This window comes from Lutjanus erythropterus, chromosome 5 (genome assembly GCF_056507025.1).
Source record: "Lutjanus erythropterus isolate fLutEry1 chromosome 5, fLutEry1.hap2, whole genome shotgun sequence".
NCBI classification, from domain to species: Eukaryota; Metazoa; Chordata; class Actinopteri; order Lutjaniformes; family Lutjanidae; genus Lutjanus; species Lutjanus erythropterus.
Genome location: NC_139321.1, coordinates 28,707,056 through 28,724,861, shown reverse-complemented (window position 1 = coordinate 28,724,861; position 17,806 = coordinate 28,707,056). Strand labels below are relative to the sequence as shown.

The window sequence follows — 17,806 nt, the reverse complement described above, 5'->3', positions numbered from 1 at the left end:
TATACATTGATGGGTCACATAGACAAGTGTACAAAGTACTGATACAGTAAGTTAAAAAAAAGTTTTTGTATATTGTTGCATATTCATAAGTAAGTCTCTGGAAAGGTCTTTTCATGCTTTCTTTTTGATCAACGTGAGCCTAACTCAAACTCTCACCTTCTGAAAAAGTTTTACCACCTAATAATGTTTTGTTCTTCAAATACACTTGACTATTTGAGTTGTTGAGTTGAGTAGTTTTGGGGGGTTTCTAGAACTCAAAGATTTAAATTGATCTAAAGAAGAAAAGGTTATCAAACAAAGGTTATCAGCCATAAAGACTTTGTTTAGTTTATTTCATAACTTACAAGGTTGGGTTTGATTTAAAACTCAAAAATCTAATGAATGCAGTTGCCATGAATATTTTTTACTGTGTTGCCAAAAGGGGAAAGATGTTATTGTCAGTCCTTGTAGGTTACAGTTCTCCAGTCAAAAGCTCACCATGGAAGTTGGTGGACTGTCTCCCAGGAATGCCGGCAAATATAATCCAAGCTGTGTTGATTGTTGCCAATAGAAACACTCACCTTGAGTCCTGATGCTTAGAGACTGTTTCCACAAATAAGTCCATAAATTGTTTTATCCTCTTTTGAAAACAGCAAAAATCTGCACAATAGCTCCAACATCATTATTATAGTTCATGATTCGCTTCACAAAAAGTGGAGAATTTGAATTTCAGTAGCGCTCTAAAATTGTGTTGAGTAAAGACAAGGAAACAAAGCGGAGAACATTTAATAGTTTAATTATAAGCTGCTGTATACATTCAGTGATTATTCCGATTTTCATGTTGCCAGAAGCCATGGGTGAGACCAGCAAAACATTCAGCTACAAGATCTAGTTTGTTGTATGCAATTTGTCCATTGTCATTCATATTTTTCCACATTGTACATAGTTTACTGCAAAGCAACATAAAACCACATTGCTGATGTGCAACACGGTTCTTCCAAGACCTTAGATCAGTCAAACACGATTCCACCCAGTCTGTTGTGTGGAGAGCCCTGTTAATACCACTCTGGTCTCAACCTTGTCTTTGAGATCAACTGAACACAGATGGCGCGGCGTGACAGCAGTGCTGAGCAAAGCTAGTCTGCATGTCCAAATGCCCTCAGTTGAAGCTGAAAAAGTCTTGTTTAAACTTGATTGGGCCCGATAGGAAAGCCGACTCATTAGACAGAGAAAGTAGGTGGAACCCTGTTGCCAGCTTGAAGAACACTGGGAGCCTTTTGTGTCTCCTCCTTAGATACTAAGATTAAGCAACATCCTGCAATCTGTAAGGTTTTGTTTGCATCTTTTTTGGTTTCTTTTGCTATCTCACTCTAAGCTCATTGAACTGACACACTAATGTTGGTGCTGATATCGCTTTTTTTGTTGTATTTTTTTTTGTCTTTTTTTTACATTTTCTAGTAGCCCACACAGAAACTTGATGGCACAAGAACTGACCAATAAGAAACTCTTTACAACAAGGTAGACTGCAACAGTTGCCAGGGGTCACACAGTAAACAAAAGAAAAATCCAAGTTCATTTTGAAAATAAAAAAACAAATCAGGTTCAATATAAAAGCAAAAGACAAATGAACAAAAGCAAGTTAATTTCAAGTATAACTTACTCATAAAATAACTACACAGCATTAAATATTCTCATTATACATTTTTAAATTATTTATAAAATATATTTTGGCATATATGTTTTTTTTTATTTTTGTGTTTGTGTAACAAACGCTACTGTAGCTTCAGTTGAACACCAATGTTTATTTGTTTTTTTCTCTTGAAACAAAACATTAAAGGGATTGTCACATAACAACGGGTTATTAAAAATGATAATAGTAAACCCTATACAGAGTTTCACATAGCAAGACATGAGTGACGATCCCTTCTATCCTAGCCCCATAGTCAAAAGTCAAAAAAAGTACAAGACCAGAGCACAAAGTTCTAATTTGTGCTCCACTGGCTACAATCAAAGTTGGGCACAGGAGATTTCAAAAGCAGGAAGTCTTTTTTTTTCATACAACTCAATTTGAACACAAGGATCTGTCTGTCCCACTTCCAGTGTTCAGAGCGGCTGGGCAGATAGCGAGAGTTCATTTAGCTCCATCCTTGATAAAATATAAATACTGTAAAGACCTCACAGTCTGATGACACTAGGATGTCCTCAGGGATACGCAGAGAAAGTTTCTCTTATTAGTCAGGGAAAAAAAGGGCAAATGAGACCGAGAGGCCTCCCTTTGCTTCTCCTGAATGCACTGAAAACTGTTGAAGGAGTAAATTGAGGATATTTTTAGATGAATCCTGTGTGTATGTCTTTTGTCGTTTATTACATTGATGAAGCTATACAAAGGAACAAAGAGCGATTTTGGCAGCTAGAACAAACTGCAAAACCAAAGAAGGCAAATATCAGTTTGTGATACAAAAGTAGTTCAAAAGGCATAACTGTACTTAAGAAGTGGCACCTCAGGTGTCCAAACACGGAGTGTCCTGCTTTGGCGCAAGGGCTGGAGAGCTCCGCCGGCCATGTCCATGCAGTCAACAGTAACCTGCCTGTCCACTCATTGCAGACTGATAGAAAGAAAAGTGAACAAAAAGCAAACAAGGAAAAAGTACTGCGACTACAACAAAGCCACATCCACTACCTCGGCTCGCGCACACAGCTAGCTGCAGCATACTACAGTTCATTGTCCTCAGAAATATTGTACACTGCAAATGGGTGTGTCTCTCTACTTCCACAGCCTGACTTTCCTCTGTGTACACACAGCTACTGCGGGGTACATATATGTGAGTTTACACTGTATGTGTGTATGCATGTTGGTGTGTGTCAGAGAGAAGCTCGCTAAAGCACAATGTCCTTCAGGCGCTTGCTGCTGGGGGATTCCTTGTCTCGGCCATCGTGGAGAAGCGTGTTGATCTCCCTGACAGCTGGCTCACTGTCCTTCCCTTCTGGCTGCCGCAGCAGGCTGTGGTTGGCGATTCGCTCTGCGTCGCGGCATTTCAGTGTGTTGTAGGCAGATGACGGCTTGGACACGGGGCTCTTCAGGTGCACGGGGGAAGTGATGGGGCTGGCTGCTTCGCGCCCGTTGCCAGCTTCACGGACAGCCCCTCCATTGGCCTTGGGGCTACACACCTGAGACTCCTGAGTCCGCTTCCCCTTTATCTCTCCCCGCTCCACGTCCTCAGGCCCATCCTTGCCGAAGGTGGCAAAAGTCCTCTTGGTGGTGCCATCCTCGTAGTGGGGCACGTCCACTGTGGTGGCCTCAATGGACAAAGCGATGACATTACGGGCGTGCTCGGGTGACTTGGCACGTGCCGGGATCGGGACGCGAGGCATCCAACAGCGGTCAGAGTGGCCGAGGATGCGACACTCGTCCTGGCAGTGGAAGCCTTCGCTGGGATCTGTGAGGGGACAAACAGAGACAAAATGTGATTGTTCGATTTGTCTGTAAAACCAGCTTTGTGTCAAAATTTCTACACATTTTCCAAACTTAAATTCAAGCATTTTCAAGCTTTTCCAGCACCTTCCAGCTGTGGCAAATGACATGTTTATATGTGCTTCATACACTCACGATGATCAGGCCCTATTTAATTTCTTCACCACATAAAATCAGATGTGTCCTATAAACAATGCTTTATATTGGAATCCTCCCCCAGGAGGGACTTAAAACATAACACTGTAAAAAAAAAAAAAAAAAGTTTAATCAAAATTTCAAGGCAACTTACTGAAAAACATGTTTGAGTTTTGAGCCCAACTCAAAAGAAATAGAGAAAAAAGAAAGAGTGTGAACCTGATTTGTCATCATTTGGGTGTCTGAAAATTAAATGGTTTAAAGTCAAAATACTAAAATATTAACCACTATTTAGTTTCACTTCAGTGACTTACTTAGTCATTTTTGAAATATATTTTTGGGATTTCTTGAACTAAAATATTCAAGGTCATTGGAAGAAGAAAAGTAAATAATCTCACCGTAAGATTAGTAGTTGTTAAGACATTTTCAAAACTTCAGAGTTTGAGTTGGGCTCAAAATTCAAAAATCCCTGGCAATAAGCTGCTCTGAAATTTTGATTTTTCTCAACTTTTTTGTTTTTACTGTGAAATTTTCATTGCCAGTAAGTACACTTGACATCCCATATTAACCTGGCTGAGCCAATATAAAACAATAACTCCAACAATCACTAGAAAAATAACTTAAATTTAAATAGAATCCTTTTCAGTTTTTTACACTAAGAGTTGATTTCAACTTTGATACTCATTTGCACATGTTTGGCCTTGATTTGCTTTAAAAATGTCATGAAATAAGTGAATAAACATATGAAAAACAACACTGCTGCACTTAGTTTTTATTCAGACAGGCCAAGTTAAACTCTTCTGAGTGATTTGCTTTCACTGGCAATGCAGGCCTGGCTCTGCTCAAGACTGCAGTCCTGTTAACATCACGCACTGATAACTAGAGCTGGATGTTTGGGGCACTTCTAATATGGCAATTAAATTATGTATTGTTAAATCAAAAGTCCATTTGCAGCTCTTGTATAATTGGGTTTTCTGTAGCAACACTAGATGAAAGGCAGGTTTAAACAGTGCAATCAGATATCTCACAAAGAGAGACACCAGACGAGTTGCGGTGTTGTTGCCTGGTTCATCGCTCTCTCCCTCTCTGTCTCTGTCATCTGGCGCCGAGTTATAAATATGTAATGATGTTTAACGCCGGAGTGAAAAAAAGATTTGCCTGAGTCTGTAGAACTGCACTCTTTTGTACTTTGTTGTGTTGGAGGGGAAGGACTTTCTTTTTTGCAATGTAACAACAACAAGAAAGTGTCATGCTCTCTTCTAGGTTTGTTTTAAAGGAGCAATATGCAACAGAAATGACTACTGGAGTCAAAATAGCGAGTTGGAGCCATTGACAGTATATTAAATAGGCTGAAATCATATTTAATATCCAGTCTGGGGTTAAAGCAAGTTGTTTCCCCACCTTTCCCCTTTCCATTAACATAAGGCTCCATTTAACCATTATAAACATCTACACCTCCTGAAAGATGAAATATGATTCTAATTAACATGAAATGGGCAAACAATATGACAAGTTATGGGCTGGAATATTAAAGGAAGGACACTGCAGCTGTAGCATTGTTGTCAGACTAGCAAGTATTTCAATTTAGTGTGCTTCCTTAATCTCTGATGACCTATCATGGTCATTATATGTTTTATTGCAGTAAATATATTACAAAATTCTCCTTTAATTCACATAAATGTACAAGTTGAGCTTGGTGATAGAAACCTGTAAATATTATTTTGATTATCCTCTGAAAACTTGATAAAACACGTTGTTCGTGTACTACACACTTTCAGAATTATTCAGCCCTAGAAAACATAATTTCAAAACCTCTCCATGCCTCTCTCTGCTGTCGTGTTTTCCACCGGCTCCAATCTTGAGAAAGAACCTGCCACACAGACACGCCGCGATGACACATTTCTGCGCTCCCCTACTGCTTGTTTCACTCCTAGCAAGAGCCATCCTGCGTTCCAGAGGCCCAAGGTGACAAGAGGGGATTGTGAGAGGGATTGCCATCGACCCAAATGCATACGCTTACATCTGGCAATCGCAGCTTGACAGATCACCTAATTAAAATCACTAATGATCTGTTTTTCTCCCTTCTTTCCTGCACTCATGAGAGGCACCTCTGCTTAGGCCCCGGGGATCGATATTTAAAGATTGGAGACAGGCTTTTCAGGGGCAGATATGCCAGAGGTGTCTCTCATAAAGTATAATCTGATGAGACTGACAGATAACATGGTGACTAAATGGCTGGATGAATAAAGGGTATCATGGACCGTTTGAACCCACACATGGGAAGTGGACTTCTGTTGGGAATCATCATGCTTTAAGGCGGAAAAAATGAACACCAGCGTTAAAAATGCAGACCATGACTAAGAAATGTCCACTTCCTAGTGAGACAGAGGCCACACAGACTTAACTTCCTTTGATCACAGTTGTGTCTAAATGCACACACGCACACAGACATGGCTTTCTCTACAACAAATGCACATTGAGACATCCTCTTCCTTACAAGGGATGCACATGTAATAAGCATCTCAAATGCAGATCATAATTACAACGCTACAACACTCACACGCAACGTCTTCTTTCAGTGTTATAAATCTGCTCAACCAATTATCAGTGCAATACTTTTGTTTTTGCTCACATTTTTCATGAGTTGAAGTGAAAGATCCAAGAGTTTTTCTGTGCATAAAAAATGGCTTATCAATGGTATATTTCTCTCAGACTGTCGCTGTTTGAACTGTTCACAAATTAGTTGAAAATCCACTTTAGCGAGCACTTCTCCTTTGCCAAAATAATCCATCCACCTGACAGGTGTGGTATATAGAGATGCTGATTAAACAGCACGGTTATTGCACAGACGTGCTCTGGACTGGTCACAATAAAAGGACACTCTGAAATGTGCAGTTTGATCTTGAAAAAGACATTTATTAGGCACTGAACTATGGCTATTTCACATAGGGCTACAGAGGCAAGACAGATTTGTAACAAATATTTGAAGAGAATTTGAGAGAGATACATCTTTTGTGTGCACAGAAGAAGTCTTACATCTTTTACTTCAACTCATGAAAAATGAGAGCAGAAACAAAAGTGGTAAGTGTGAAAGAAATATCATTACATACTACTATCCATATTATCCAGCAGCATAAATAGGCAGCTACAAAATCTCTCTTATGAGGCAGAAATTGAGCAAATTGAATATATTTTTCACTCCTGTATGTATGTAAATTTGCATGAGTGCTGATTGGTCCAGGGGACTACGGGCGCCGGTGGCAATCAAGGAGACAAAAGGCATGAAACCGGAGGTTTTGTTTAAAGAGAAGGGATCCAATCAGAATGCAATAATGTAATCACAACAGAAAGTCTTTACCAGGTACCAGGAACATAATGGAAGCCTGTGAGTAATAATAATAAAAAACATGCCCACACACTAGATTAGATTGTCCACTGCAACGGAATTTTTAAAGCCCTTTTTAAATCCCATGTTCTTTTTTTAAATCCTATGTAACAGCTTTGTCATTAACTCCATTTTGAACTCATGCACCCCTTTTTGTTGCCTTGTCTTTCATAAACTGCTAACAATAAATTTGTTTTGAGAAGTAAAAGCATCAATCTAAAGTTTATTTTATTACTTGCTGGCTGAAAAACTGTGTGATATATGTTTGAAAGTTCTATCAGAAATTTCAAACTTATGCACATATGCTAGACATCAACTCTGCATTTAGCAAACTGAAATTTCTCCTAGAATCTTGTTTGACATGTTTGACAGAGTAGATCTTTTTCTCCACTGATTAAAGATTTACAAGCATGTTGGTAATGAATGCAATTTCCTCTAAATGCTGTGGCTTTTTTCTATAGCCTGAAGCACTTTCTAAAGCATGAAAAGCCTTGAGGCACAAAGAAATATACACAAGTTGTATGCTCTCTATTTAGCAGTGCATGCATATGCAGTGAATGCCGTTTTCTCTCCTTTCCTTCAGGGGTCTATGGGAGAGCAACTGGGTTGTAAATGACATTGTTATGAAAGCCAAGTGCCATTAACACTCAGACATCCTGCCTCTGCTCGGAGCTTCGTAAAAAACGCAGATGTTGCTCTAAAAGAGGCACAAAAAATGGAAGAGACTGAATCTAGATAAAAAATGTGACAGGCCATCGACCTCTAACAAAACACAATCTCCTCCTATTCCAAAAAACGAGTAAACTGTAATAGTTAGAGATGAATTAATGGCTTTTACAGCGGCACTTAAGTTTGGAAGTCAGAACAGAAGACAGTGAAGGCCCCTCCTGCTGTGAATGTGCATTCAAAGTCATCAGGAAAAATAAGCCTGCCAATCAATCCCAGGAACAGACTTAAAGTACAGCACAGAGCAGGAAGTCATTGGGAACATTTCCTATCTACCATTTAATACCTATTAATTACTGAGGGAGCTCCATCGTGCTGTTTTTTAACGTCCCACATTTAAAATACAAACAGTCTAATGGCACTGCAGGCAGAAAATCCATGTATCAAGTAGCACGGTGCTGCTATCACATCAGACATGCTGCACTTTAATGCTGAATTAAGGTCCAAAGACTGGCACAGGCAGCCGGGAGCACTTTAACTGTGTATGCTGATGCGAATGGCATTGGAAAATAATAAATATTGCCACTTCAAATGTAAAAGCCAAATTCTCCTGATAATGCTGGCCATGTTTTTCTGTTTGTAGTTACCTGGAATAGCATCACTTTGCATCAGCAGAGGGAGAAAACCCACATGTTCCTGCCATTTCATCTTGCATCTGCAACCTGCCAGCAGCCGATTCAATCCTGTCTCTTTCCCTCAATCAGATGAAGGCGTCCTGACTTCAAGTTGCAGCAGACAGATCTTCAGCTTCAGCGTGGGGATCCCACAACCTGACAAGCTCATTGCTCAATTTACCCCTGTGCACCGCGTATAATGATCCCTTCATGTCATACAGCTGGAGGTGCTATTTGTTTGTTGCAAATGCAGCAAAAAAAGAGGAATCAGCAAAAGGGGGTAGGGATATGTTCACGGAGAGAGGCAACTCCCCGAAAAGCTCCCTGAGCCTTCGCCAGCTTATTTTTTGCATTCTGTTTGGCTAACACATGGCGCCTGGCTTGGAAAACAAAGGCGCTTCTCACTCCAAAAGTAACACACACAGCCTGAAGGTTGAAAACAATGATGTAATCCTATAAAATGAGTGTAAGCAGCCATGAGAAGCAGATTGGAGGACCGGAGACGGGGCTGAGTCGACGTGTGAACCCAGTTTCAGGTGACAAAATCTTCATTCTGAGTTTCTTAGTTTAACTGCAGCCACGAGGCGATGGGGACTCGCTGTATGACACGATTCAGTCAGTTTGGTTTTACAGCATGATGAACCCTGAAAGGAATTTGGAACAGCAGCGTGGCATGATAAATCATTTTTACAAAGAACGTCTGCCACTTTTGGCTTAAACTACTTTTTTGTATTTCCTCTGTATGCTGACATTTTTGTTGTAGCAGTAACAATAAATGTCCTGATTCTGTTTGTCGTATTAAAACAGATACTCCTGAACAGACAGCCAGACAGGATAATGTAGATGTTACTGTTATGAAAGAAATAATTTAGAGCAATTTAAACAGAGATATACTTTACTTGTGGCCTGTGTAGACTTTACTGATTACCTTTGATTTCTCTCACTTTCCTGTTCTCTCCACGCCGTCTCTGATATTAAGCTCTATCAAAATGCTGTGACAAAGCTATCAAATATAGCTTGTCTATAGTCTGAGAAGACAGTTACACAGCACTGATGTTGAGAAAGCAAACAGCAACTCTGACATTACGCTTTGCGTGCTTTTTCATCACTGTGTAAAAAATACAAAAGAATTCAATCTACACAAAGTTAAATAAAGGTGACCCTTTCTGAGGACAGCCTGGGAGCCAACAATACAGGGATTTCTTTTAGGAAAGAGTTGCCTCAGTTGTAATGTGTTACAGTTCCAACACACACGTTTTCTCCCGCTCCATAAATGCCATCATTGTGTTGACATACCAGCATGTGGCCAGGAAAGTACTGAACATCCCTGAGAAATATCAACAGGATTCAGCCACTCTTCAGGGAATGAAACCACTGGAAAAACAGTTTTCAGCACAAATAAAGTAAACATAAAGAACCAGGGGTATGTTTCGAAAGTTGTCTTTGTATGTTGTGGAGCTAAAATCCACACGGCTGTGAGCAGGTATCTGCTCTATGTCAGTTAGCATGTTTGTCACATGTCATGCATGCAGAGTCTGGTTTGTAAGGAACACCAAAGCATGGCTGTGATCAGCAGCTCATTGGTAACACAGGTTCAGTTACATAAGGTATTCCCAAAAAGCACACACTGTATTGTCCAATAGGCAACTGTATTTAGTCAGATGTCACTCAGTTGTATTCTAAATCAGATTAGAATCATACAGAGCTTTGAAAACTTCCATCAATCAAATTTGTAATCAATGTATTTGGCAACAGGAAGCGACATAAATGTGTAAGGTGGCACATCCAGTAAGTTTTAATCAGCTCATTATGTTTTATACATGTTTTATCTGATCACTTCCTTGTTATGAAATCGATGAAAAAACAGTTGCTTGAGAGGAATGTTGTCAATTTGCCACGAAAAACTATTTGTTTGATGCTATTTTTAGTTGTGTTACACTGTTACAATTGAGACTCACATGTTGTAACACTGGATCCACTTTTGGTTTAATTCCTCATAACTTGTTTTCTCTGATGAAAGATTTTAAGTGGTTTATGATAGCAGACACATGTAGGTTGTGTGCGAATATCAAATATGTATGTAAAAAAATGAAATGTGAAAAATGTTACAGTTGTGGTGACTCTCCACTTCTGCCAATACGTCATCCACCTCTCTGCTCTCATCTCTGTGTATCTTTGACAGTGAGATGGCTGTTTTCTAATTGCTCTCCACATTAATTTTCCATTCTGGCAGTCACATGGCAAAGATTGATTAAATCTAAATTGTTACTACAGAGTCTTGATGGAGCCTGCGATGCAGAAGCTGAGGGAAATATCACGGGGGAAGGGGAAAACTCAGAAAATATGGCACCAGCAGAATAGAGGATGATGCTCTGAAGTCCAAAAGCGTGCTTGAGACCTAACAGGGTTGGCCCTGCCTGATCCTAACACTGGGGACGGAGCTTAACAGCTAGTCTGCCCTAACTACAGCGGAGGGCAGTTCTTCGGCCAGCTGAGGCTGAGGCTTGGCCAGGCAGCCTCCTACACTACTCACCAGGGAGAGTCCAAGCACTGCTGTCATCCCAGCCAGCCAATTCAGTCTGTGGGCCATAAATCAGCCTGGAGGCCTGGCTCCTGCGGGAGCGGCAAGATGGAGTGTGATGGTCTTGTTTTTACAAACAGTAGAGGGGCACCCTTACTGCGCCACGCAAGCCATCATTCTCCACACAGCGCCGAGTCCTCGCCTTCTCCCCACAGCATCTGGTTCAGTCACATCAAGCTATCCCCCCCGACACCCCCAGATTCATCCCTCGCAGCTCCCCGCACAAGCCCATCCTTTATGCTTCTCCTCCTTCTGTCCTCCTCTCTCCTCTCATCAGTACTGCTGTCTCACGTACACTGCTGTAATTAAATAAATCCTGCCCAAAAATCTCTCCCTCTCATTTCTGCCTATCTGACCAGATTTTCTTCTACTCTCTCAGTCAAATATTAATTGTCAAGGAAATTGGACTCACTGGGCAGCCTTGTTAGTACTGTCGTACGGCTGGTGGAGCCAGGGGTTCATGTGGCCCTGGTTCTATTTCAGAGCATTAGTACCAGTCAATTTATCAAGAACGAATTCACTGTCTAATCCATCCAGCACTGCAGAGAGCGTCTGACAGCTTGTCACTTCCAGCAGGCTTGCCCCTGTCCTCCCAAAAGCTCAGGAAAAATGGCAAGTTAACTTAATTTTGAGCAAATCTTATAGCCGCCGTACTTTTGCATTTGTCAATAATTGTTTTAAAAGCTACAAACACTTGAGGCCAAATCGTGCAAATGTTTACGCCCGTTGTCTGTGTGCTCCCTCCATCGCCGCCTGGCCTGTATATTCTGCAGCGGGCCTTGGTATAAAGAATGAATTTCCAAACTGGTGTTGACAAACAATGCACTAGCTTCTAAATTGGTACAAACAGCATCTGTTTAACAGCTGTGTAACAGCAGCGGGAGGAAAAAAAGCAATCGGTACGCTGTTTTATAAATCACTATGTCATCGCAGAGCACTGTTCTGTTCAAAAGCAGGACCACTGGCCAATGGACTGCTTGATGTAGAGGAAACGATGCGAGCTGGTTGTCATGATGACATACATGAGTGGGCTGGTTTCAGTGCCCCGGCAACAAATACTATCTTATTCTCTCACCTCATTGTGCCCTGCTGCCTCCATCACTGCCTCCTAGAGGTTGTACTTTTACAAGGCTCTAGAAAACATCACTTTTGGCCTCTATCATGATGAATATAACGCTTGGAGGGGCAGGATTTCCAGTGGTATGATTGTGTGTGATGTGTAGCTTTTTAAGACCATAATTCATACATTAATTCTCAACATGCACTCTGGACTGGATTTAACCCAGACAAAGGCCTAAGCCTGGTTGTATGAGACTGAACTTGACTAAGCAGAAAAAAAAGAGGTTGCAGAGACATTCCCAAGATAAAAAACATCATCACAACACAATTATATGTCCACAAAATATCAGACAGCTTCTGTGAAGGCTACAAGCCCAATGCTCAAAACACGACGAGAAATATAGAGTCCTTCCTGTGTGCATCTGCAACCACAGACCAAGTGGATTGTGTCAAATCACTGTGCTTAAATTCAATTTTTTTGTACAATTCTAGCTGGAAGGAGTCAGTTTGTCAATTTTAAAGGTACAATACGCAGGACTGTTTATAAACGCACCATTTAACATCCTTCCCAACTCAATGTAAGAGAGAGGGGGAGTACAGACTAGGGATGGCATTGATCTGATACTCAGTATCCGTATTGGTCTGAAATGCGCCAGAATCACTGCATTAACTATCGGAAAAAAGAAAAAGTACAATCCCATACGAACCATTAGCATACAAGTGCTTAACTATACTTTGCATCACAACACAGATGAAATTTATTTTAATTTTGAATGTTTGAATGGTGAAAAAAAAGGAAAAAAGCAGCAAGATTGTACTGTTGTGAGACATACGTATTATTAACAGCTTAGACCTTAGTTTATGAGAGGGAAAAAGATGCCAAAGCGATCCTCAGTCTGCTCTGCCTGTATGTGTGTGTACGTCTGTAAAACTCTTTCTGCGGCTCAGAGACAGACAGCAGAGGAGAGGGACAGACCAGACCTCACAACCTGTGCACCGTACAAGCACACACGTCTGTCAAACTGGCTGAAGTCCTGAAACATCCCAAACACAGCAAAATAGGTGAAAATATGAAAGTACAGGCAGAGTACAGGGTCTGTGCAGATACAGATACACCACACACCTTCAGTGGGTCATAAGTTGTCACTGAAATGGGTTATGATTATATGAGTCTATGCATTGTTTTTTTTTTAAAAGAAAATGTTGCATATTATGCTTTTAAAGTAACAATGTGGCTCTGTATTTGATTGTACTGGGTAACTATGAAACATAAAGCAGCTGGGCTAAGACATAAATTGCTTTAGCAACACTTTTATTTGACGAAGACGTCAAGTCACATGGACAAAAATGAGCAAGATGTGTAAATGGTGTTGGAAAATAAATTCAGATTTTTCTTGCAAAAGCTTTATAATGATGAGAGGAGGGTCATTAAGTGCACTTTGGTTTAATGTTTGGCTTCATATATATATACACACACAGCTAATAGCTACAAAATGTAAAAGAACTTATTATGTCTGAGCTTTTTCTTCTGCTACAAGATAATGATGCAAACCATATTGCTGTCATTGGAACAAGAAATCAGCTTAATAACTTTGGGGTAGTAAATTAGATACTTTTGTGGCCATATATTACATTTCCAAGAAAAGCTAATCAGGGATGTAATTCAGTGATGAATTTCATCAGAGAAAATTCATCTTTGGTTCAGAAGTATTTTAAAAGAGGATAATTATTTTAAAATATGAAAGATATGGGATGAAAAAAAAAAAGAATCCAATTAAAGTCAAAATGAAACTGCAACTTGAGCTCATCTCACTCACATAATTTGATACATTTCCAGTTAAAGTAGGATATTGTGGGGAAGAATCATGCAGGGAGGAATCATTCAAAAGCGAGAGGATTGTAATTTTATTTGATTAAAGGGACTCTTTTTATTAAAAGATTTGCTCTGATAGTGCATCACTGATTGTTACAGATGTTACCGTTGCTCTGAGCAAACTACATTTACTGATGTTGGTTAGTTTTTGGGTTCTTGACCTTCACAAGACTTTCCACTTAAAACACTTTGGTAAGTGATAGATTATAAAGACATAATATAATCTACAATAAGTAAGCTTTGACATTACTTGTTCCATTAATATAATACAGGATATATTGGACTCTTGCAGGTATTTTCTTGCTTTCATGGTTTGAAGAAACAAGACAGATATTGTCTGTAATGATGAGGGTTAATAAACATAAAAAAAATACAATATTCAGCTGATTATGTTACACTTTGTTTTCATTTCTGAGGCAAGGTAGACGCTCAAGTGTTGTGTTGTGCTGTGATGTACTTCAATAATGATACGGCAAATGTCACCCTTGTCAATTCTCAGCGTCCAAATTACCCATCTAATGATGGACTCCAAATTAACCTGTGTGCCGGTGCTGCAGACCCACAGCGGCAGTACAATGCACTCCCAAAACTCAGCACAGCAGGCCGCTGGCGTCCCATTTGCAGACCTGCCCACTCCGCCATTGCCAGCCAGACCGCCTGCCTGCCTGCCTGCCGCTGTCTGCTTGGCTCGTTTCCTCTACAATGCATCGGCAGAGGACATCTTTAAATACACTGGAACAAATGCAGCATTTCTGTGTTTAAGCTTGACCGAGCTAGCAAGCTAATTTGCTCCAAAAACCCTTGAGTCTGGGAGAAGCAAGGGGGACAGAAACAGACTCCTAAATTACATGTGTGAATGGGGGTTGGGGAGGTAGAGCAGAGCTATATATGGGGAGCGGGGACATAGAATGGCAGCGCTATGGACTGTGATCAATGAAAAAAAAACAGAGCTTATGTCCCCCGAAGTCACTTTATCTAATTTCTTAAGCAGGAGTGACAATTAGACATTCCCATGGGTGAAAGTGGATTGAAGTTCTTGGTGGTCCCACTACTCCAAACTTGATCGCCTCATATTGTTCATCCTCAGCTTAATGCAGCCCTGAACATGTGCATTCAATTTTTTGAACACTTGTTTGGGTACCGCAGGATAATTTGTGAATATTGAAAAAATCATGACAATTAGTTTTGTTTTAAATTAGGAGAAAATTACATCTGGTTTAATTGGCAGCAGCTGAACAGTTTACAGTGTATTACATGCCCTAAATGTGTGTAAATAAAGGGTATGTATCTTCCTGGAAACACAGCTCAGTGTGCGTAAAATCACTTCCTGAGAGCCTCCTTGTTGGTTGGAGACATGTAACTGTGGTAACCCACACCAGTGACAAACTCATTTTAAAAATATGTCATGTCTAGGTTACTCACATTTTGTCAGAGCTGCCTTGATTGCTGTCCACCATGTCCACCTGTCTGTCATGTCAATTGCTTGCATATTGTAATATTTCCCCAGAAACAGTGTGCACCTTGTATATATTTGAAGACAATTCCTAGACCTTGCTGTGAGCAGTTTCATGCAGGTAGATTCATACACTGGTAGATTCTAAAGTAATACTACTGCAGAAAGAAAGTATTCTCTACATGAAACTGCTCACAACAACATCTATGGATTATTCTGAGCACCTGGGTCATGATATCTGAAGAGACATTGCTGTTGAATAGTTGAGTGTTGATTTAAAATGTATTCCTTTGGCGCTTTGAGCACTACAAGAATAGTAACATTTAGTTCCATTATATTGGAGAGAAGGCAGAAATCTCTGTGGCTGACAAGTCCAAAACTCTGCAACTCACACTAAAAAAATCTACATGGATAAATAGTCTTACAGGCCAGAGGACAGCTGTCCTTTTAAAATGGAAGACAACTTCTAAGTAGGTTTTCCCTCAAAACCTTGATGTTGGCTTGGTCATGACAGAAATTAAAAGTATGGGAACAATAAATCAAACGCACCCGCGCACATATGTTTTATCTGTTTTCCATGTTGTTGGAACAAAACTGAACATCCTGAAACTTATTTCGTTTGTTATTTTACTTTGGAGATTTTTGCAAGAAACGACTGCCTGCCAAAAACCAGAGCCTCGATATCAGACAGTCAGCTGCAGCTGAAGCTGATGTTAGCCAGCAGTGACTAAACAGGAGAGCCAGCGGGGTTCCCCCCAGCACAGATTAAAAACCCACAGGTCTGTGCTGGAACAATTTACAAGTAATTTATATGAAAACTAACTGTTGCTTATGGTGACCTAATGTTATCGGATGCGTTTGCTTGTTGGAAATGTGATCGTGACGGGTTGTTGTATATGGGTTGTGGCAGGCAGCTGGTGTCCCCTCTACCCTGAATCTTTTAGTGGTAACATACCAGCCTATTGTCACTTTTGAACGTTACTTAACTGAATCTACAGTTGTGTTATCAGCTGGGATAAGTCCTTATTGTGTAACTGTAATTTTCAGCAATTCTAATGGTTACGAGAGAAAAGAAATTGCACAAGTCAGGGGAATAAACAGTGGATGATGGAGAACAATGGTTTGTGAGGCATGGAGCTTTTCCTTGATAAACAAGAGGTCCATGACAAATTAAAGATGTTTCACTAACACCAAGATTTCTATTTGTGAATCCACATTCTCACCCCTACAGTCAAAAAACAAAACTAATCAAGTTTGGGGAAATAGACTTAGGATTTAATGGTTTTGAACAATCCATAACCCATAAACATCCTCAAGTAAGAAACCATTATATCCTCACATTTGCCATAAAGAGACATTTCTCATAGTTTTCTTTTTTGATTACTTTTTTTTCCTTCTTCAAGTGCTATTTCCGTTAGCCATCTGAAATAAACAATACTTTAGTGCCTGTCAGTGTGTCCAGCTGCAAACAACTGGGGACGGCATACCGGGCAGCGCACCAATATCTTAGGATTTCGTCTCTCCCTCTATGTGAGCTTCAGCTTTGCCTCAAAAGAGTGGCCTTACATAATTAATATAATGTGGCTTCTCATTCAGTCATGTTCACTTTGTGTCATCCAGGACTATGTGTTTTATATTCCATTTTATCTTGTCGCAGAAGAACCCGCACGGTCCCTTCTCTCTCTCATTTTCTTCTCTTGTTCTGTTAAAAAAAAAAATTCAACTTGTCCCTTTTCCCGACAATTTTAACAACCTCTGGAAGTAGGACATTGTAACATGGTGAGGGTGGTATGTGGTGTGATGGGCAGGTTTAGCTCAGCAAGGCAGGAATAGATACAGTAAGAGGGGGTGGTGCCCACATGGAGACGCCGATCATGATTTGAAAAGACGGTCCCCCTGTTTCCCACTGAAGCACATTGACATTGTCACTCAGGGAAGAGCAGCAAATAAAAGAAATAGGGAAAAGACAGCGGGTCCCTTGCTGCGTGCAGATGCATTAGATTTACACCTACTGGGCAAAGGAAAAGCAAGAGGGAGGCCTCTCTAACACGTCCTATTTCCCTGTCACAAAGGCCATTCTGTTTGGCATCTGGGAGGCATGCTGCTTCTCTCCCAGGTTCTCCATTATTCACCACAGTGAGCTCTGCACCATGATACCACTTAATATCAGACAGTCAGAGCCAATGTCCGTAGCATTAGCCACCCACCAGCCGCTGCTACTCGATACAGAGGATTGTCAGCGGTGAAGCAGTCCATGAGAGGAGCTGCAGCTCGTATCTAAGACACACAGATTGAAATGGAGGTGGGAGAGCGGTCTGAAGAAAAGAGAAGGAACTAATAGGCACATCTTTTCTGATTTGAGGAACATGACTATAGCATACATAAGGATGATGGCAGGGGTCTGACACAGTGGTAGTAATTGGATTTCTCAGGCCCTGTGCCCACTCATGATAACATGCTGAGCTGTGACATGAAAAGTCCTTATGTGTGGCAAGGGAGCAAGGTGCAGCAGAGTGGAAGTGACAGGTG

At 40.6% G+C, this 17,806-nt stretch overlaps 1 protein-coding gene across 8 annotated transcripts in view; it reads right to left on the bottom strand.

Annotated features, from left to right (window-relative positions):
- Positions 1-758: 758 nt before the first annotated feature.
- The window catches only part of pcdh19 (protocadherin 19), a 77,327-nt gene continuing 60,279 nt past the window's right edge, over positions 759-17,806 (bottom strand). For all 8 annotated transcript variants that reach the window (XM_084719548.1, XM_084719550.1, XM_084719549.1 and 5 more), the window contains exon 5: positions 759-3,416. In XM_084719548.1, coding sequence (XP_084575674.1) covers positions 2,857-3,416 — 560 coding nt within the window. In that variant the 3' untranslated portion in view covers positions 759-2,856. The remainder of the gene's footprint in view (positions 3,417-17,806) is intronic.